General features: G+C 51.5%; 1 protein-coding gene across 1 annotated transcript; it reads right to left on the reverse strand.

The window, feature by feature from the left end:
- Window positions 1-305: 305 nt before the first annotated feature.
- On the reverse strand, window positions 306-17864 carry Adra1d (adrenoceptor alpha 1D). Its single transcript, XM_021156513.2, has 2 exons — window positions 15976-17864; window positions 306-1653 (listed from the first exon to the last, which is right to left on the reverse strand). Exons 1-2 carry the CDS (start codon window positions 17066-17068, stop codon window positions 1058-1060), a joined length of 1689 nt encoding a protein of 562 aa, XP_021012172.1. The 5' UTR covers window positions 17069-17864; the 3' UTR covers window positions 306-1057.
- Window positions 17865-21376: the final 3512 nt, after the last annotated feature.

Raw genomic sequence — 21376 nt, forward strand, 5'->3', positions numbered from 1 at the left:
TTCTCTGTGATGATTTATCACTTGCATGATGTAGCCACTACGTTCCCTGAGGCCCTCAAAGCATTGCAGATACACCTGGGGTGGGGGTGGGGGGCGGTGGGGAGCTGATACAAAGTCTGTGTTTATGTGACTTTCAAAAGCCAACAAAACTCCAAAGTCCTTTAGTCTTGCTAAAAGACCCAAAGGACAGTGGTGACCCCATGGATAAAGGGGAGAACCAGTTCCCAAAGTATGTTTCTGAGCTATATGACCCTCCCTCCACACACCAGCAAGGTGAACACAGACTGTCCTGTGATGGCTAAGGATTTCAGAAGGCTCTATATGAATTACAGGCCAAAGATGGAGAGTTTGCACAGTCTGAACAAAATATAAGTACTCTTACCAATAAATAGGTCTCAAAATGATAAATAAGGCTCTCCCCTGTTGGCAGCCTGGAATCCCAGTGAGAAGTGATGGGCACAGACAGGCACAATGAACTATGTACACAGTGTAAACAGTAAGACCCCGGGGCGGGGGGGGGGAATGGTGAGGGATTCATACAGTTAGGAGTGTGGGGAAGGGGGCAGTGGGCCCAGGGCAAAAACAACAGATTTGTATGGCGGGCATCCAATATACCACCAAAGCTTGCTGTATGTCAGGTCCTATGGTAGTAGGTCCATTGACTTCCTCCAGGTGGCAGTAAGGAGTAAAACTGTCCACGGATCTTTTCCCTGGGAGCAGCAAAACAAGAATTTGTACCTCTTCCTCCCCAAGGGGAGTAGCCATACCTGAAGTCTTCTGCCTAGACATCAGGAGCTTGACTAAACAGTTTCTTAGACTGGATGAGAAGGGCGAATCCCGTAGCTCTTCCCTTTCAGGAAGAGCTCTGGACAACTATGTCCAGCAGGCGGCACCATAACCCACCACCTTCGGAGTGCTCCGACCATCAGGTCCAGCTCCGGTTGCTCTGAGGTGAGATGGAGCAGCCACCCTGGTCAGAGTTTTGGATCCGAAGGCAGCATCCCATAAAGCACCCCACCCCTGGCCCCAGCACCCTCCTCAGCCTGAGTTTCGGTCCTTAAATGTCAGTCTCCCGGAGGTTGCTGAGGTCGCCCGGCTCATAAGCCTGGCAGATGACAGCCTCTGCACCGTCTTGGGGGACGTTTAGGGACACTGCTTCTACCTCCGAGCGCAGGGCACACGCAGTCTCCGCGCGCCGCGCGCCCCCAGAGCGGAACTTATGGGACAGGCTGGACACCTTCGCACGCAGCTGGGTCGTGGGTCTCTGTAGCGGCCCAAGCAGCCTCCACTCCCGGAGGGCGGAAGCTGGCTTTCGACGGCCAGAGACCGAAGCCTGCGCCTCCGGCGTGTCTACGGAGCCCGGACCTGGGTGTGCAGTGAGGGCTAGGGGAGCCCCGGGGGGTGCGATGCGCGGGCTGGGGGCACAGTCGGAGCGCGGGTCGCCGGTCGAGGCTCGCCAGTGGTGGCCATAGACTCGCCAGAGGCGGCGGCGGCGGCGGCGACACTGGCAGCGCAGGAGGCGGAGGAAAGCGCGCTTGAACTCGCGACTGGAGCAGGGGTAGATGAGCGGGTTCACACAGCTATTGAAGTAGCCCAGCCAGAAGATGACCTTGAAGACGCCCTCTGATGGTTTCAGCTGAGGGAACAGAGAACCTGCGGAGTACAGAGACCAGGGTAGTTAGTTAACTGATGGGGTTAGGAGGGAGGTTGACAAAGGACTGCTGCGGACCTCAGAAGCTGAGTCACGAGGTGGGTGCTATCAAGGGGGCGGGAGTGTCTCTTTCTATGAACATAGATGGGGGAAAAGAACCATCTTCTCTTGTTTTCAGAGTCCGACCTGATAGAAAACTATTTGGGCACAGGCAACGAATCCCAACCAGAAAGAGACCAAACCACATTCAGCCAGTTTCATATAGAAACTGGAGACTGCATGTGCCCTGAGCTCGAAAAATGGAAACAATGTCCCTAAACGTTCCCCAAGATGGGGACAAAGGCTGTCATCTGCCAGGCTCATGAGCCTGGAGACTACAGCAACCTCCCAGAGACTGCCAGAAACAGGGCTGCACCAGTCTCTGTTGCGGAGCTTAGTTACTGCCCTCAGTGTGGAGGGCTCTCTGCTGAGGGCAGTCTCTAGAGGATGCCAGCAGGTCTTGTTCTTTAAGACTTTGATGTGGAAGTACGATTCTGCTACAAGTCTCACGTAAAAGTATTTTGACAACCTTTTCCAGCAAAAATGACTTCGTTCGCAATCTTTTGTTCTACAGCACTTGGTCTCTGTGTTGTACTCTACTGACTAAGCAGAGAAAGGGAGAGGTTTGCTCAGTGCTGGGTACTGTAGAGGAGTCATGAAACTGTGGTGCTGGCTCTGGGTGACAGTGTGACTACCAATGGGGCACCGACAGCTTCCAACCATTTCAGACTCAGGCAGGACGGGACAGGCACAGAGCCCGTGGCTATCCTGTAGGGTGAGCTCACCACATCTCATCTAGACTCCATAATGGAGGACCTTGAATGAAGACATAGCTTTCCTTCAGTGGGGGTGTTAGAGCTCTGGGTATTTTTAAGCTGGTGGGAGACCCAGTTCAGAGCACAATACCCGTGGCTGTCAAAATGTAGCCCTGTAGAGCTGTGCCCCGGAAAGGTTTGAGGAAAAGCTGGGATGGTTTTAGGCGGGGGAGCAGAACAGCAGGCAAGTGCAAACCGGCACTAAGACCTGGTTTTCCACAAATATCTCCATTAGTATCCCCAATATGGACTCCAAGGAAGCCATTCTCAGGGGAAGGAGACTGAGTGCAAAGGTGCCGTCCAGAGGCCACCTCTCACCTATCTCATCCTCAGCACAAGCGTCACTCTGGACAAAGCCTGCAGATCTGAGAGACAGAGAAGGCCAGGCATGGCATTCTCTGACAAATTCTCCCCCTGATTTCCCCCAATATGGCAGAGACCCTTGCATATCATCTACTATCCACATGGAGAAACAGTTCCTGATGCTAAGAGATGGTGGAAGGAGAGGACAGTACCCACCACACAGCCCAGCCTTTTCCCACCTGCTCATGCTGCCCCTGGCAAGCTACTTGGCCACTGAAAGCCTCACTTTCTTTCTCTGTGAGCTGGAGACAATAATAATTCTCTGGATGGGATTCATAAATTTCAGGGCTCAGTGCTTAGCAGGATTTTAATCTAAATGTGTTGGGCTAGAGATAATATAGATCAGTACTAGAGAACTCATGCAGCATTTGAGAGCCCCAGGTTCAATTCCTAGAACAGCAAGCAAACCAACCCACCAAACAACCCACCCACCCACTCATCCACCCCTAGTATCTACTTACCCCTCCCCTGCCCCGTGGCTTTTCAGAGAGGTACCACAGACTTGGGAAAGGACCTACTGACTGTATCTAGAGAGCAGTCAGAAACAGCAGCTGAAATACGGTGGGGTTACAGGTACCAGGGCTCAGCAAGGCTTATTTCCCCCTGCAGAAGGGTTAGGCAGTCCCTGGAAAATGCCCGAAGGAAGGACCCTGTCCTGCAGGAAGAGCGCCCTCAAGGATAGCATCCCTCAACGGCTGCAAAGTCAAGCCAAATGCTGGAAATGCCATTCTGACTCAGACTGCATTTTTTTCTGTTTAGCAGTGGCTGACACATCAGTGGACTATGTTGTCCAGTGGTTGTTGCCAGCCTGGTTTTATTCAGATATGTGGACAGCATGCCATGTTTTAGTGCTGTCCCAGTCTTACTGCAAACATTGATACTTTAATTTATACACAACTGACTTGTACAGAGTCTTCCTGGAACAGGGAATTTCTCACACCCGAAGGGGCTGGGATTCAAAGGCAGGCTTCCAGCCCCAACAATTTCCTTCTGCTTCCCTTGAGGTCTGACTTACTTTGAGTTTTCTCAGAAGCAAGCTCTGAGACAGGACAGGGTTCAAGCGCAAATGTTTAGCCTGATAGTGAAACACCTTGGGTAGCTGCTGACCGGTAAGTCAGTTGCTAATGTGGGAAACGGAGGCTTTACCCCTAAGGGGATTTTTGGGTTTTCCCACCAATGGTGAGAGATGTGGATACCTAATGCTCACCTCCATCATTCTCTAGCTGATTTCTTCACTAATTAAAATTCCCCACTTATATGGACTGCATTTTGGATGGGCTGCAAAAAGGAGTACGTTACGGAAGCCTGTGGGTAAGAGATGCAGGCAGGCACTTAGGAGTGGGCCTGTGCAAACTGGAGATCCGAGGGAGACAGGTGGGCCCCACAGCCTCTGCCACAATCAGTTCTTACTCTCTTTCTAACCACGGTGTGCAGATATACTGCTTAGGGTACTCAGGCTTCTTTGTCACAGTCTGCCAGAGACAGCTGGTGGACCCACCACTGCTTTACCTGCACATCCACCATCAGTGCAACAGCTCTGTTGCCGGTGCTGTGGAAGCTTGGTCCTCAGTGCATATCGAGGTGGGACAATGTGTAATGGATGGGACCTCGTGGAAGGTAGGTGGTGGTGGGGGGGTGGTGGCGGTGGTGGCGGTGGCTCCATTCTCATGGACGGGTTAATGCTGTCTGGTGGGAGTGGGCCAGGTCTTGTAAGACTGGGATAATTCTCACGACACCGGGATATAAAGCAAGACCACCACACATATCTATTTCTCTTATACTCTGCCATTTCCCCTTCCATTCTCTTCCATTCTGTGTTGCTCCCATAAGCCCTTCCTAGACACTGATGATGACGTTGTCTGGGCTTCCCAGCTATCAGAACTGAGAGACAAATAAACCTCTTTTCTTTATAAGGTTGTTAATCTCAACTATTTTGTTCTAGCAACACAGTACAGACTAAGGCTATGAAAGTCTCAATGGGTATATGGGAGTCTCGGGGGCTGAGGCTATACCACTCTCAGTACTCGGGCACACTCCTCCTTGGTTCTAGTGGGCTCACTCCCCAATCCTGAACATCATTCTCTGATTTCTTATGGGTACAAAGCCCAGCTGGGCAAACTTGCTTTAGGAGTTGTTTTTACCAAGGAGGCTACTGTGTGCTGCCAGTCGTAGTCTCTACCTTTCTCCAGTCCCCCAGTGCTGCAGCCCTGCTCTGGCACTCTCTGTCTGCAGTGTGTCTTTGCATGAGCTATGCGGGCACTCTGCTCTCTGTGGTTGTCCCTGATGCTCTTCTTACATACCTGGCAGTGTGTAAGAAGTGACAGCTTCACATGGGGTGCCTTCCACCTACTTCCAGTTTAGACACAAGGAGGTCCTCCTATTTGGGCTTCCCTCAGCCCCTCACCCACACCCCTGTTCAGTTTCCACTCTGCTGGCTTGGTTGCATCCACCTGCCTTCCCACAAGTCCTGCATGAGGGGTGTTAGTTTTCTGAAAAGTGTGGTTTCCCAGTCTATGCAGCTACTGGGAGGTGGTGGAACCTTTAAGAAGTAGGGACTAAAGCCGAGCTGTGGTGGCATACGCCTCTAATCCCAGCACTCGGGAGGCAGAGGCAGGCGGATTTCTGAGTTCGTGGCCAGCCTGGTCTACAAAGTGAGTTCCAGGACAGCCAGGGTTACACAGAGAAACCCTGTCTCGAAAAAAAGAAAAAAAAAAGTAGGGACTAGCTAGAGGATTTCGCTCTCTCTCTCTCTCTCTCTCTCTCTCTCTCTCTCTCTCTCTCTCTCTCTCTCTCATCCTCTTCTGTTTTTAGCCACTCACTGCTGCCATGACATGCTTCCCCACCACCTGCCCCCAAACGGCCAGTCAGCCAATCAGACTGCAGCCTTCCAAGCAATGACCCAATAAGAAAGCTCTCCCCTTTTCAGTTAGCTGTCTCAGGATTTGTCACAGAGCCTGCTAACACCCTAACACCGATGTGGTTGGTATAAGAGGTATAGTTTAGTGTCCTGCAATGTGGACACTGCTGGTCACAAAAGCATCTGTCCGGTCAGCAGGTAAATGTGCTGGCTGGCTCAGCCTGGCACACACTGGGCCAATGAAGGCAGGGGCTCCTTTTAGCTGGTTTATCCCAGGCCAGTGTTCTCTCTCAAGGAGCAAAAAGGCAGGCTGAGGAGGAGCTCCTGGGATCTGGGCTAAGACAGAGAGAGACATGAGCAAATAGGTCAAGCCCTGGGGAGGACAGGCAGCTCTAAGGCCGAGGGGCAGGCTCTGTGACTAACAGTCTCTTCTGGCATCCCCAGAAAGGAGCATGTCCTTGGCAGGTTATCAGAATTCACAGCCAGCCCTGAGCATAAGTTGCGGCTGACCATGAACTATCAGGCTGTGTCCCCCCACCCCCGCTTTTGCACTCCCTCCATTACTGATGTCTGTGGAGAGCATGCTAGCCCTCTGGCTGAGAGATCCAAGGAGGTAGAAACCTGCCATCTTCTGATACTCCTTCATGCCTCCTCCCACTAGCAGGGTCAGGAGAGAAGGAACACAAACCCAGGATGCCCCCTATCTCTCAGTTGGACATTTGGTGCTCACAGACTCTCCTCCTCAAGAGATTCTGGACCTCTGTCCCTTACAGCCAGACAGATGTCTCTGATAAAGTACTTGAACTGAGGATCTGTAAGGGAGACCCCGTAAGGATCGAGCTAGACATTCATCTTGGGGAAGTAAGTTCCGGGTAGAGGAAAGAGCATGAGCCAAGGTCCTGAGGCAGCAAGAATACCTCACAGTGCAGAGAAAAATCCAAGAAGTTCAGATGGCCACAGAGGAGAGGGAGGGAAGTAGGGAGAATGAAAAGAAACACTTGAAAACAATCATGGAGGGCTGTCAGGAAGAGGTGGCCTAGGTGAGATCTGTACCCCATAGAGATTAAGAGGACACAGAAGGGCATACTGAAGGGCACTGAGGTGAAGGGTCACTGGCAGAGTCTTCTTGTTTGAGATAGATCAGGAATGGGCCAGATGTTCTTCAGGGCTCCAAGATTGCCTGCTTCAGGACTGTTTGGCTCTCCAGAGCTGGCAGAGAACCTTGGCCTTGGCCTCTGTTATGGGCTGAGGGACACAGGACATGGTAGGGCAGCTCTCAGAGTTCACGATGGATGGAAGCCCAGGCTCTCAGACTCTGGCCTCCTGTGAGCCATGTGCCAGGCTCTACAGATTATCTCTTCTCATCCACCTGACTATCCCTTTATGCTCCCATTCTGGTCCTGTTCTTCCCCCACTCTGTGTCACTCCCTTATACTGGTCTCCCCTGAGTCACTCTGTGGCCTCATGCATGTTGAGTGACAGAGTCTGGAGGTTTGCAGTGGTCCCTGTGCTCATTGAGGCTGCGCTGGTTCTAAGAAGAAGCCTCTCTGGACAACACGGAGGGTGCTCCTGGGTTTGTGCAGGATAGAAACTTCTGCCTAGGACAGAAGGTTCCTCCTGGAAGTGGTCACCATGGGCAGGTGTCCCAGCATTGAGCAACCTTGACACTGCCCAAGCACAGGGCCAACATCTGTTTTGTTTTGTCACTGGCAAAGTGGGGAAGGCAAATCTTCCACTACCCAGGGCTTAACTCAAGAACCATGGGGTTTCAGCTTTGGTCTGTCAGAGAAGGAAGAAGCTACCCAGGAAGAAGCTAGGCTCTATGAGCATGCTCAGATCCTCCTCATGACCCGCAGCTAGTGCAGAAGGACATTTGGCACAGAGCCTGGGGGATTTGTGCAGGGGCTGAGGGATGGGTGATGTTTAACACTGAAAATATGGCTACAGACATTTTACCCTGGACCAACCCAGTCTCTCATTCAGGCAAGCAATAATAACAAGAACTCTGGGGCCAAAGTGCCCGGGTTCCAATGCTAGACCTTATGCTAAGGGAGCTGAGAACTTTGGTCATATTATTCAGCCACCCTGTCAATTTTCTCACGCGCACAGCAGCACTGACGTCATGGCACTGTTAGGAGGGTCAGCTCCTGCTAGGAAGGTTGACAGTAGTCGGCACAGAGGACACGTGTGATATTTGGCTGATTTGTTTAGGAAGGGCGGTGGGAGTGGGAAAATGAGACAGGCTGAAGAGAAAGATGCTCAGTGGGGGTGGAAGAGGAAGTGAGGGTGATGCTCAGGCTGTGGGCACCAGAGGGTGATGAGAGATGTCGCTTGCTTGCACGTGGGACGATGGTAACTAGCAGGCTCAGGGGGAGTGAGCTCAAGTGTTGGGGTGTGGGAGTGCAGATGGGGTGAGGGACCCAGGATGTCCAGACCTTTCATAGCTGCTGCAATTAAGCCAGATTGGCACAAGGGTCCCAAACAGGGGGTGAGAGTCAGGGGGTGATGTGCACACTACAGAACTCATGCAAGGAGGAGGGACCAGAGCTGTCTCCCAGACTGCAGAAGGTCAGCTGACATCTTTTCCCTAGATCCCCTAGGGAGACAGCCCTGCCAGGACCTTGATTGGAGGACTTTTGACCTTCAACCCCAGAAGATGATTCATTGTTGTAAGCCTCTAAATCAATGGCCATTTGTTACTGCAAGACAGAAAATTCATATGGTCTGAAGGCCTCGAATGTGGACTTGAAGTTAAATGGGGCTCAGAGGGGGAAGAAGGACCTCCTAAGGAGGCCGAGGGTACCACCAGAGAAGTGTGCAGGCAGGGTAAGACCTGAGGGATGCTGAGAGTCCAAGAGGCAAGGCTGACACAACAGGAGAGGATGAAAGGACTTGAAACCACCCTGGAGTGTGACTCCTGGGTTGCCACTGGTGACAGTGCCAAAGGCAGGTATGTGCCTTGCGGGAGAGGAAGCTAGCCCTGAGTGTGCTGAGACATGCTGGTGAGGAGAGAAGGAGGAGAAGGGGGAGGAGGAGGAGGAGGAGGAGGAGGAGGAGGAGGAGGAGGAGGAGGAGGAGGAGGAGGAGGAGGAGGAGGAAGAAGAGGACCAATATCAGAATATTCTTTAGGAAGTGACAAGGGATGTTTTACAAGTAGCTATGAGGGAGGAAAGATACCCCACATAAGGAAAGGAAGTCCTTATGCGGGGTGTGTGTGTGTGTGTGCGCGCACATATCTCAAGACAGCTCTAGGTAGGTCTTGTGCTGCACGTATGAAGGGAGATGGAAGATACAGAAGGTTGGCAGAAACTGGTAGAAGGAGATCCACTAGAAAGGAAAGAACTTAAGAGAATTAAAGCTGAAGGAAATCTACAGAGGTGCCCGAGGACACCCTGAGGCTGCCCCTGGGCAGAGAGCTAGGTAGAGTTGTTAACTCTTTGGCATTCTCAGCTAGATGGTTTGTACTAACTCTTAAAGCTGACTGTCCCATTCTCAAGAATCTTATAACCTGGGTGTTGGTGTTCTTCAGTAACACAACAATTGTCTATAATGAGGATATTTACACTACAGGAATGGGAAGATGCTACAAATCCCTATCACCCCAGAGCCAACGAGAACGCATTAATCAGCACACCACGGGCCCAGTTCTGGATTTGAGACTCACAGGAGTTAAGATATGGGAAGGAGTTAAAGGTACACAGAGCAAATGAAGTGCTAAGTCATGGGATTGGCTGGCTCTCAGGAATGGGAGGCACAGTTAGAGACAGGGAGGCAAGAGCTAGGCTGAGGCTGAACTCAACATACTGAGAGCTAAGGATGGAGGACAGAGCAGGTGGACTCACACAGAGATCCACTGCGATGAGAGAGAGGAGCAAGGTGGGCCCAGGGACTCTAACACGGCCCTGGAAGGACAGAGGAGAGGGAGTCAATCTAGTCTGGAGGGTGAGGTGCCATCATAGACCAGACTCAGCATAATGGTGCCTCGCTGACGACTAGACCAGGAATTAGAGTTGGGGGAGACAGTTTGTGACCCTAATAATTAGCTATGATAAGTGCTTCTGGGTTTCCTAAAAGTATTGTATTTCTTAACTCTATCCCTAACCTGAACCTGGACCAGAACTGATGCTAAACGAGATGACAGTGTCTGTCAGCAGCTGAGGACTCACTTTGTGGCCTGCTAACTGTCATCTTCCCATGAAAGAGAAACAATAAAAGCCAGGTCTGGGGCCGGAAAAGTACCAGCCAAGCCTGAAACTCTCAGTCGCCTGGAAAGCAAGGGCACACATGGATCCTGAAGGCATCTCAAAGGTTTCTGAAGACAATTTGTGGTCAAGCACACACCTCACAGGCACCACACAATAGCACAGACGCCTCTCCCCCCCAACCATGGCACTAGAAAATGTCTTGAATACCAGAGAATGATGTCTCTTCTTGGACCTCAGTTTCTCAACAGGAGCTGTTAAAGCTTCAGTCTGGTAAGATGACAGGAGCTAGGGACCAGTTGCACCACACTGTCTCTATAGTTAATAATACTGTGGGCACCCACGATTTTAGTATAAAACAAACAACCGATACAAGACTCTGATAAACTAAAAAGAAATGGAATAAACCATGGGGCTGTTCTGTGTCCTCCAGACCCTTGGAAAGCAGAATATGCAAAGGCACAGGCTCTGTCACTCCCCTTGAGTTGCACAGATTTGCAGAGCACCTACTCTGCTAAGGTGCCACACAGACACAGATCAGGTTTTTGGATTTGCATGCACTAAGGTAAGTATGCATGCCTTAAATATGTAACATGATGACGACGCTTGCACCTGGCCCCGAGCAAGACACAGAACATTTCCAGCACCACAGAAAGTTCTAGCATTCACTTTCAGTTGGCACTCATTGTCCCCATTACACACAACCACTATCCAGATATTTTTTTTAAAAAAAATTATCACTTTGATTGCATTTTGCCTGTTTTTGAATGTCTAACACATAGAATCATATAATACATACTATGTTCCTGATCTGGCTAACTCTGCCCAGTAGAATGTCCATAAAATTCACTTTTTTTCCTTGTTGTATAGTAGTCTAGTCTCTGACTAAGCTGTTTATTTTTCCATTCTCCTGTTTGGGCTTCATCTCTGGATATGTCTTCCCACAGACTGCCCATTCCAGGTCTGTCAAGCCTGGGTTTCCCACCAATGCCGCCACTCTTCTGTGCCTATCAGGTAAGACTCTTTGGCCTCACACTGGTGGACACTGAATGTTGACAGCTTAGTGCATTGGGACAAGCAATGAACTATGTCTGAGGGTCAGAGATGTTCTCCGTACCAGGGAGGCAGGCTATGAAAGAGAGGCCCAGCTATGGCTCCCAGATGGCGGAATGGGCTCATGGTTTTGGATGGGCTGTGTGAGCTTTTGTCAGAGCCTCTGAAGCTGCCCTGGGTGGTGGCATTGAGAGGCTAACAGTGGGTCCTAGAGGTATAATTTAGTGGTGGAGCACATCTCTTAGGGTTTAGTCCTCACCACTGCAAAAAATAAAATATCCGTAGAAGCCAGTGATGCTTGGTCAAAAACCAGAGAGATGGAAATGAAAAGCTAGGATCTGCCAGTGTCATCGGAAGGCAAGAGGTGAGGCTGCAAACTGTATGTGGAGGGTTCCAGAGCAGCCCTACTTCTGGGCCTCACTGAGGGGCGCTTGCCACGTAGATCACAGAGCCTTGAAGACTCTGAGGACAGGTATGACCCCCAAAGGCTCCCTGAAGATAACAGATGCTTTTCTGCAACTGGGTGCTTGCGAGGGGCCGGGGTCCCTGTCCTCTTGCTCCCTTTGGCATAATAGGAATTTAGGAGAGGCTGCCTTACATCTAACTAAACACTTAGCCTGAATGGATGGTGGTGAGCAGACCCATGCACCATATGTCCCTGATCAGGTGGCACTTCCATCCTGGCAGCGTACCCCTATGCTAGCCATCCTCCATCTTGAAGCTTTTCAGAGAAGTCCTAGGTAGTGGCTCTGACTGCTACCTTTGCCCACACACACCGAAGTAACCAGGGTCCATTTATATAGCTTCTTATGATGTTCTCCATGGCACCTAGACCTATGCCAGCTTGCTTGGGACCAGAGGAAATGTGTCTGTCCTTGGCAGGGCTATCAAGAGCTCTCCCCCCCCCCCCCCGCCCACATAGGCTATGTCTGTATTCTTTCCAGTCTGACTTGGAGTGCTTCTGCGAGTGATCAGGAAGTACTGCCCAGTTCAGCCTTGTCTGTGGGGTTGCTGCTGTGCAGATGCACAGCAAGAAGGCAGACAGGCCTGTGGCCATTCGCCGGGGCAAGGGCTGCCGGTGTGCACCCACAGCAGTGGCACCGGGAGCTCCTTTCCTGTGCTGCCTGGAGCTGTATGTAGTATAGACAGGTAATGTCTAAGGTTCCCATTAAGTTCCCTCTGCCTCCTGTGGAATATATGCCCCATGCTTATTCCTTATGGAGAGAGTGAGGTAGACATGATGTAATAAGATGACCCGTTGTTTATCTGGGACCTTTATGATTTTGTGTGCCTGGCATCTGTCCTCAGGAAGCCTCACAGTTCAGCACACCTGTTATTGTTGGTCCCTCTTTGCAGGATATTTGCTTGACCAATAGCACATTACTCTTTCTGGAGGGGACAAGGTCTCACTAAGCAGACTGCTTTGGCACCCTCAGTGTTCAGGTTACATTTGCTGTGACCTGCCAGCATGGTGGGACTGGAAGGTCACAGTTTGCAGCTCTCAGTTCCAGCATCCTCTGGGATCCCAGACTTTCCTCTCAAGCTCTAGCTACCCTACATCTGTTGTCTCTGCTCACCAGCTACATCTGCATTGCTTCTGGGTCTCCTGAACATGAATGGTGTGAATGACAGCACTGTGGGCTGCTAGTGGCTCCCAGAGAGTGGCCGTGTGGTTGTTTCATGTCTATAGCCATGGCCTTTGTAGACAGACATCGAGCTTTCCCAGTGCCTCTGTCTGGTGCTTGTCACAGCTGGCACACTCACGTGGACCTGAAGGTTTCCCACCTGTGCAGCTGTACTCTTTCTTCTCGAAGCTGTCTTTCCTGACTTCCTTTTGGTTCTTTCTAAATAGTTGCTCCCCTGTCTTCCATCCTTCTCCTGCTATCTTCCTGGAAGACTATACTCCATGATCCTGTAAGTACCCTCATCTCAAACCTCTCTGTCCAAATTCCCTGAAGCCTTTATCCTAGCACCTCCAAGGTAAGACGTGTTGGCTCCTTGAAGGCCATATTCCCCACCAAGTGTCGCAGCTTAGAATGCTCATTCATGGGCACATCTTCCCTTGCAAGCCTTGGGCATGTCTGTGCCTCCTGGCCCCCTTCCTGCCTCAACAGCCTCCAGGCCACTCTCTCCCACAGCAGCCTCTGCCTTCCTCTTTGCCCTCCAAACTACACAGGGCAGAGTGGAATATTCTGCTTCTTTGCTTGGCATCTGTCCTGTTTGCTTGTCACTGCCAACTCCTCAGGATTAAGCTCTGCCAGGAATTTGAGTTGGCATGCACATCCTAAAACATACAACTTAATAGCTTTGCATATTCATACATCCATGTAACCCCCTTTTGGAGACAGATGTAGATATCTTTAAGGCTCCCATAGCATGTAGGAGGAGCAGCAGAGACACAGGGACAGGGAAGGAGCAGTGCATGCCAACAAGGGGCAAGAGTCATGGGGATTTAGACATGATTTCCTGGAAGATGGGAACATGTGATCTGGGCCTCTTTAGTAGCAGTCTTTTGCTATGTTGACTTTAGCCACGAAAGATGAGAACAACCTAATATTCAGGAGGAGACTGGATCGACACCCCATGCAACCACTTTCCAATGCACTAATAATGGCCCCACACTGCATGAATCTCAAGGGCATAATGTTGGGTAAAAAATGCAGACTGAAAAGGAGATGCACAGTGGGTGCCATTGGTACAGACTCCGAAGACACACAGAACAGTGCTGCAGATCAAAATGAATGCAGATGCGTGTAGTCCGTGCATCAGCACACACGTGTGGTCCCAGCATCAGCACACACGTGTGGTCCGAGCATCAGTACACGTATGTGATACAAGTGGTAAGTGCCAGCATTCTCTCTGGGGAGGTGGAAGAGGAAGGGGTCACTGAGTTCAGCTGTCATGTATTCTGTGAAAGCAGTGAGGAGAGGGGCTAGAAGATAGATATGGCCAGGCCAGTACAAGCTCAGTGTGGGTGACCATAGGACCATGGGCGCTTATTATATTAGTTTCTCCTCATTTGTGCTTTATTCTGTAACAGGAAAGCATTGAAAAGAATTAAAGGAAAATGTAAAAAAGGTAGGTGACATTTCCTACCAGGCCGAGCGTTCCCTGTAGGTACTGAGGTGAGCCAAGACACAAACAGGTAGGGGAATTAGGTGCCTTTGAACAGGTTCCAAAAGGCAAAGCCAGGGCGGGGCTGAGTGGGATGGCCTTGGGGCGGGGGAGGGAGAGCACACACAAAGGTGATTGCTACATCTTTCCCCTCTTCCAACTTCACTGCTGTCATGCTCTCTGATCCCAAAGAGGACTCAGGCTCGATGATTTTCAAGTGGGGGATTTATTCCTTCTCCTGAGCTGGGGGTTGGTGTATGGCACTCACATATGCCTCAGTTACACTCATGCTAACACTCACTGGCTCTCACAACACATGTGGAGGTCAGGGTTATCACCACCATCACCATTCTCACTTAAAAATGAAGAAATGGAGGCCCAAGGCTACATAGCTGGTGAGAGACAGAGTGGGGATTTGAACTCCAGCTGCTGACACCAGGGCCGGTGCCCCAGTGAGGAACAATGCCCTTATATTCCAGGCACCGTCCTGGGTGCTGCTCTGGGTTCAGTGACCATACAGTTGAAAGGAAAATCTGGAAAGCCAGTGAAGGTGTGAAACACAAGCCAAAGGGGCTTATAAGTAGAGACCCACAGGTTGGGAGTTAGGTAAGAGGTTTGGGGCCAGTCCAGACTGAAATAATCAAAGGGAAGACCAGAGGTCTGTAACAGGCTTGGCCTGGAACTAACCCACTGAGGGTCAGGGCAGGACAGAGAGAGGCAGCCCTTCCTGGAATAACCCCTTTCAGATGGGGAGGACATCTGTTGGGGATTCCTTCAGTTCATGCCCATGGTCCTACTGTAAATACTAAATAGTGACCTAGTTTGGTATGGACAATAATAACCTTGAAGGCTACCTTCTGTAGACTATGGAAGGCAGTTTTTGGATTTTGTTCCCAAGTAGTATGAGGACATCCAGGGACTTGTAGAAGGGTCACACAACTGAGTTACGATATACAAAAGTCACTGTGGCTGCTGCTGCTGCTGCTGCTGCTGCTGCTGCTGCTGCTGCTACTGCTGCTGCTGTTGCTGTGTGTGTGTGCGCGTGCGCGTGCGCGTGTGCGTGTGTGTGTGTGTGTGTGTGTGTGTGTGTGTGTGTGTGCGTGTGCGTGTGTGTGCACCAGGAGAGGTTGCAGTCATAGCAAAGTGACTCAGAGCAAAGAGCCTGAGACAGGCTGTCCCTTTCTCCTTTCTGAGCTGGTTCTGGCCCTTGGGCCCTGCTCCAGGGCCTTCAGAGAGGCTCAGGGGGTGGGAAGAATCCCTTGAGAGCAGTTGTACCTCCCCCAGGACTGCAGGGCCCTTGTAAGGGAACTAGTTCACTCTGTAAAAGACTATAAACAATAGTAATTGTCCACCTGACAGACTTCCTATCCTGTCCTTCCCACCCCCACAAGTCCCCTCCTCTAACCTCTTCAAGAGAAGATTTCAGAAGGGAAAGCCCACAGGGTTCTCCCAGATACCAGTGGGGCCAACTGAAATGGATGTCTATGGAGAACACAGCACTTACGTCTGCTGAGCTACAAGGTGGCTGGCTGGCTTGGGTCTGCTGCCAGTGAATGCATGTGGGCTCACCCACAATCTATTTCCAGAGATGGGTATCTATGGGGATCACACACACTGATCACATCATACAGATTGATGTTTGCTCAGATTTCCAAGGAACTAAAGCATGACCGAGGTTTGTAACATCTACAAAGGGTAAGAAAGAGTGAGAAGCCTGTTTAGGGAAAACACATTAGTATCAAGAACCCCTCGCGCTCTCTCTCTACCACAGTAAGCGAACAGGAAGTTGATAAACTTTCACAGTTAGGTTGTGGGTCATCTAAGCTTTCCAGGTAGGGACCGCCCCATAGGGGAAGGGTCTAAAGTGAGGGAATCACTCACCCAGAGGCAGGACGAAGAAGAAGGGGAACCAGCACAGGACGAAGACACCCACGACGATGGCTAGGGTCTTGGCAGCCTTTTTCTCGCGGGAAAACTTGAGCAGCCTTACGGAGAGCGAGCTGCGCAAGGTGTGCCCCTTGCTACTCTGTGTCCCCGGATTTCCTTTGGCGCTAGTGGCTGCGCCGCGGCAGTGGATCCTCAGAACCACCTCGGAGGCCTTGCCCGGCTCCCTCTTGATGCCTGCCTCGAGGCTGCGCGTGGTGCTGCGCGCGACCACATACACGCGGCAGTACATGACCACGATCACTGCCATGGGGAGGTAGAAGGAGCATACGGAAGAGAAGATCGCATAGCCCACCTCCTCGGTGATGCCGCAGAAACGCTCATCCGGGGGCACTGGCTCCTTCCAACCTAGTAGCGGTCCCACAGATACCACCAGGGCCACTGCCCAGAGCAGAGCCAGAATGGCAGCGGCCTTGCGTTCTGTCATAATGGCTGGATACTTGAGCGAGTGGCGCACACCCACGTACCGGTCCACAGAGATGGTGCAGAGGCTAAGGATGGAGGCAGTGCAGCATAGCACGTCCACCGCGGCCCATACATCGCAGAAGGTCCGGCCGAAGGCCCAGAAGCCTAGAACCTCCATAGTGGCTGAGAAGGGCAACACAGCTGCACTCAGTAGCAGGTCAGCCACCGCTAGGTTCACGATGAAATAGTTGGTGACAGTCTGCAAGTGGCGGTTGCAGGCCACCGAGAGGATGACGAGCAGGTTGCCCGCCACAGCGGTGAGGATGAAGGCGGCTAGGAAGACACCCACTCCCACGCCCTGAGCACTCACCACTAGCCCCCCGACGGCCGCCGAGCCATTCACCTCGCCGCTTGCCGCGGCCCCCGCTTCTGCCGTGGAGCTCTGGTTGTCCTCGCCGCTGCCGGTTCCCACCACAGCGCTGCCGCCTGTGGCACCCGGCACGCCGCCCACCGCCGGACCCTCGGGGCCAACCGTGCCAGCTCCGCCGCCCGCGCCGGAGCCCCCAGTGCTACTGCTCGCCCGGGGTCCTTCGAAAGTGACGCTCAGGATGTCGCGGAAAGTCATCTCACGGCGCAGCCGTCGGGGCCCGAGCCCAGGCACAGGGCGAGCAAGTGGCGGGGAGGGAGCCCGCGGGCATCGCCGCAGCGCCCGAGCCAGCCCCGCGCGCCAGTCCCGTCGGTCCTGCCCAAGTTCCCGCGGCAGAGGGGCCACAGGGGAGCGGTGCTGCAGGGAGAGCGGGGCGGAGGTCACCAGGCCGTGAAGGTCCCAACGGGAACGGGCTCTGGCGGTGGCTGCGGAGTCACAAGGAAAGAAGGGCCGGGGCCGGCTCCCTGCTCCCTGCTCCCCTCTCCAAGCCTGTCCGGGCGAGCGGTGGCTCCTCCGGGAGCGTCAGTGCAGGCGGCGGCCTCTGCAGCGCAGGGGACTCTGCGCGGGGGCGGGACGGAGGAGGGGCGGCGGGGAGGGAGGAGGGGGCGGCCGGCGCGAGCCAGCGAAGGGGCTCCGTGCGTCCAGCGGCTGCGGGGGTCCTCGCCGGTGCTCACGACCGTCCTCTGTCCTAGCTGTCCCCTTATCCTCCTTTCCTCAGCTCTCCCGCACCCCGGCTTTTGCCCCAGCGCTCCTCGCTGCCTCCCTTCCTCTCTCTAGACTTGCGGTCACTCTCTGCTTGCCCTTGCCCTAGCGGAGCATACAAGGTGTGATTCCCCGGGGCTCCGGGCTCCCGGCTTCTGCCGCCAGAGTGCAGCAAGAGCCCAGGATCTGTGGGTTCAGGGCTGGATGATTAAAAAACGCTGCCACTTGAGAACGTCTGGATGCGGTTTGATGCCCCTCCTCTTATTTTTAGGGCAACTGGCCAGCCCAAGATCTCAAAACCCACTATGGTGCGATGGTGGCATTGAGACAGCCCTGAAGGGGTCAAGATGCTTGGGCGTGGGTTGAAGATGGGCGTGACTGGCGTGAGACCAGATGGTGTGGCCACAGCCCTAGGACTTTGCCCACACTCTGAATAATACCAACTTTGGCCCTGCAACTCTACTCTGCATCAGAAGTCAGAATAAATCTTCCTGCTGCTACTCGAAGTACTCGGGACTCCCTCTGGGCAGAAAAGGTCACGTTATGGAGGGTGGGAAAGGTTACTGCAGGGTGCTTAACAGGGAGGGAGCAGAGTAGCTTGCCTCCACCATCCAGACTCCGCCCTTATTGGCGTCTTGTGCCTCGGTTCCCCACATGTGAAAATGAGAGTAAGATTCACTGTGTTAGCAGCGCCACCAAAGTAGTGCCCACACTTCTCAGAAGAGTGGAGAATAGTGGGGTAAAGCCTGAACAGGAAGAACAGAGGGGAGAGGGGATGGGGCTGTGCTAGGAAGCAGGGACGTAAAGGAAAGAGAAGGGAGGGAGGAGGACCAATAGGGAGAGACACAATGCCACTGGACCACCCCAGCCTTCTTCTGGCCTCCTCAGGCAACTGTACTTAACATGGTGCACATAAACTCATGTAGGCACACACATGATGTGCGCGAGCGCATACACACAAGTGCAGGCACAAATACATCTTCAAAACACTACCTTTCATTCTTCACCATTTCTTCCTTTCCTTGACTTGGCTTATGGAAGCGAGGCCATAGAGATGCTGGAGGATGCTCTGAAAATGTCATGTGCATGTCCTTGGTGCCTGGTTTATTCCTTGTTGCAGATGGTGGGATGGTAGAAACAATGAAAGCCTCAGTTGTGGTGTGACATGAGCTTTCTGCTTCTCCCATCCTGCAGACCATTCACTGAACTGGATCCACAAGAGCTGAGCCCTTGGCAGGCAAAGTATGACTTATACACACACTGCCTTCCTAGGGCAGATATTCTGATAGGAACTTGTACCTGGGGAGTGAATACTGGAATTGTCTTACTGTAGGGTCTTCAGCAACTCTCTGGGACCATTGCCTTCTTTATAGCCAAGGGCAAATGGAATTGGAATAGAACAGAGTAAAGCAAAGAGATTCAAGACTTCAAACCAGCATCTTAGAGAAGTGTTGGCTGGATTGGGACAATCTAAGTCTGACCCTCTGGGCCCTCCTTGCAAGCCTCCCCACTGGTTCTCAAAGCACTGTGAGCTCCTGGAGTCTCATGGGCATAGCGCTGGCTTCCTGATCCTGTAGAACCTGCTTTGTGGTTCAGCAGAAGGGACTTTGTTTAAGATGGAAGACTAAGTTCATGTTATGTCAGAAACAGACATGTTTGTCTTTCTATATGTCAGGACTTGTGGAATAATCAGTAAAATCACAAGCTATGTTAGCTTACTTGACTGAAATTTGCTGAATAATGCTGATTTTGCTTGATAACTGGTCATTGCCAGTCTCTGGTTCTCTCTTTCCCCTCTCTCTTTTCTGTCTCTCTCTTTCTCATGTGTGTGTGTGTTGTACGTGTGTGCACACATATGGGTTATGTGTGAGAGGTCAGAGATTGATATTGGGATGACTTTATTAATAGCTTCTCCATTTTATTTATTTTAAAACTTGTTTTATTAAATGTATTTTAATTTTATGTATATGGGTATTTTGCTATGGGTTATGTATATGGGTATTCAGTGCCCAGAGAGGTCAGGAAAGGGTATTGGATATCTTGGAATTGGAGTTATTGATGGTTGTGGGCCAACATGTGGGTCCTGAAAATCAAACCAGTGCACTTAACTGCTGATCCATCTCTACAGCCTCCAGTTTACTTTTTGAGACAGGGTCTCTCACTGAACCTGGAGCCTGCTGATCATCTAGACTAGCTGGCCAGCTCTAAACTCTACATGTCTCTGCTACTCCATGGCTAGGGTCTCAGGACACACCACACTACACCTGATTTTCTGAAGCTACTGGAGATCCCAACCCAAGCCCTCATGTTTACACAGAAAGCACTTTACCCACCGAGCTATTTCTTCAGCCCCAAATCACTGGTTGTTGGATTCCAGTCTTAATTACTAATATTAATTCTCAGGTCCCGTTTTTTGCTTTTTATATAATCATGCTGCAGAATGTCTATGAAAGGGTTAATGAGGCCTTGGGGTTCAGAGAAGCTGTCCTGAAGCTGGAGGCAAAGAGTTGCTACAGTTGTAAGAGAATGTATGGAGGGACTCAGAAAGGAAGCCTTACTTACAGGGGTGGGTGCAGGGTATACAATTCAGAGCCAATGGCAGGCCATTTGAGGGTTGGCTTGCTGGCTGAATGTCATGGGCAGGAGAAAGTTCTCTGGAGTGGGAGCCCAGGGACAGAGGCAGGAGTCCTGTACTGCACAGTTTTCTTGGATGAGGCTTGTGCTGAGTGGCAGGGTGACTAACCAGTATGCTTGCTTCCTTTCAGTCTTAGGCGTGCTTTCTTTTATAGTCCCAGGTGAGAGAGTTACATCTAGTGTTATTGATAAGCTTGTGAGTCTGGGGGTTTCTGATATAATTTGGTACATTTTCAGGTGTCAGTATTTATTAGCATCAGCAAGTTGTCAGTTTGTGCCTCTGGGTATGTTGCAGGTGGCCGTTGTTGTTTCCTTGTGTAAAAGAGATGGGGAGTAATTTCTAGTCATGTACACTCAAACCCAGGAAACTCAGGTCAAGGCTGTTGCCTCATTCATTCAAGGCTAGACAGAACTGGAGAGCTGTTACTTCATGTAACATAACATCACCCAGAGAAGACTCAGCCTGCTCTCCTGAATCAGTAAGCATCCTTTTCTCCATCATTAGATCCCTTTGGAATGTTAGAAACTGGAAAAAAAAAAGGATTTAAAAAAAAGTACTCGAAAGGGAATGGCTTGATTCACCAAGGCATTACCATCAAGGCTGACAAGTTCTGGACTCAGTTCCCCACTGAGAAGGACTTGAAGGAGCTTGATAAGAAGTCATGTGGAGCACAAGGTGTTTTGGACTAGTACCTCTCCTGTGAGGATGGTATGGGTTGATTGTCACTGTCAGAGTCAGAATGCCAAATGGCAACAGTGTTGATAGAGAAGGCATTATGGCCATTGTCATCATGGTGGGAAGCATGGCAACATGAAGGCTAACATGGTGCTAGAGGAGGAGCTGAGAATTCTATATCTTGATCCGAAGGCAGTCAGGAGGAAACTCATCTGCATGCATCTAAGAGGAGGCTATCTTCCTCACACAACCCGGAGGAGGCTGTCTTCCTCACACAACCCGGAGGAGGCTGTCTTCCTCACACAACCCGGAGGAGGCTATCTTCTCCAGGCATCCAGGAGGAGGCTGTCTTCTTCAGGCATCCAGGAGGAGGCTGTCTTCTTCAGGCATCCAGGAGGAGGCTGTCTTCTTCAGGCATCCAGGAGGAGGCTGTCTTCTGCAGGCATCCAGGAGGAGGCTGTCTTCTTCAGGCATCCAGGAGGAGGCTGTCTTCT

This window comes from Mus caroli, chromosome 2, assembly GCF_900094665.2.
Source record: "Mus caroli chromosome 2, CAROLI_EIJ_v1.1, whole genome shotgun sequence".
NCBI classification, from domain to species: Eukaryota; Metazoa; Chordata; class Mammalia; order Rodentia; family Muridae; genus Mus; species Mus caroli.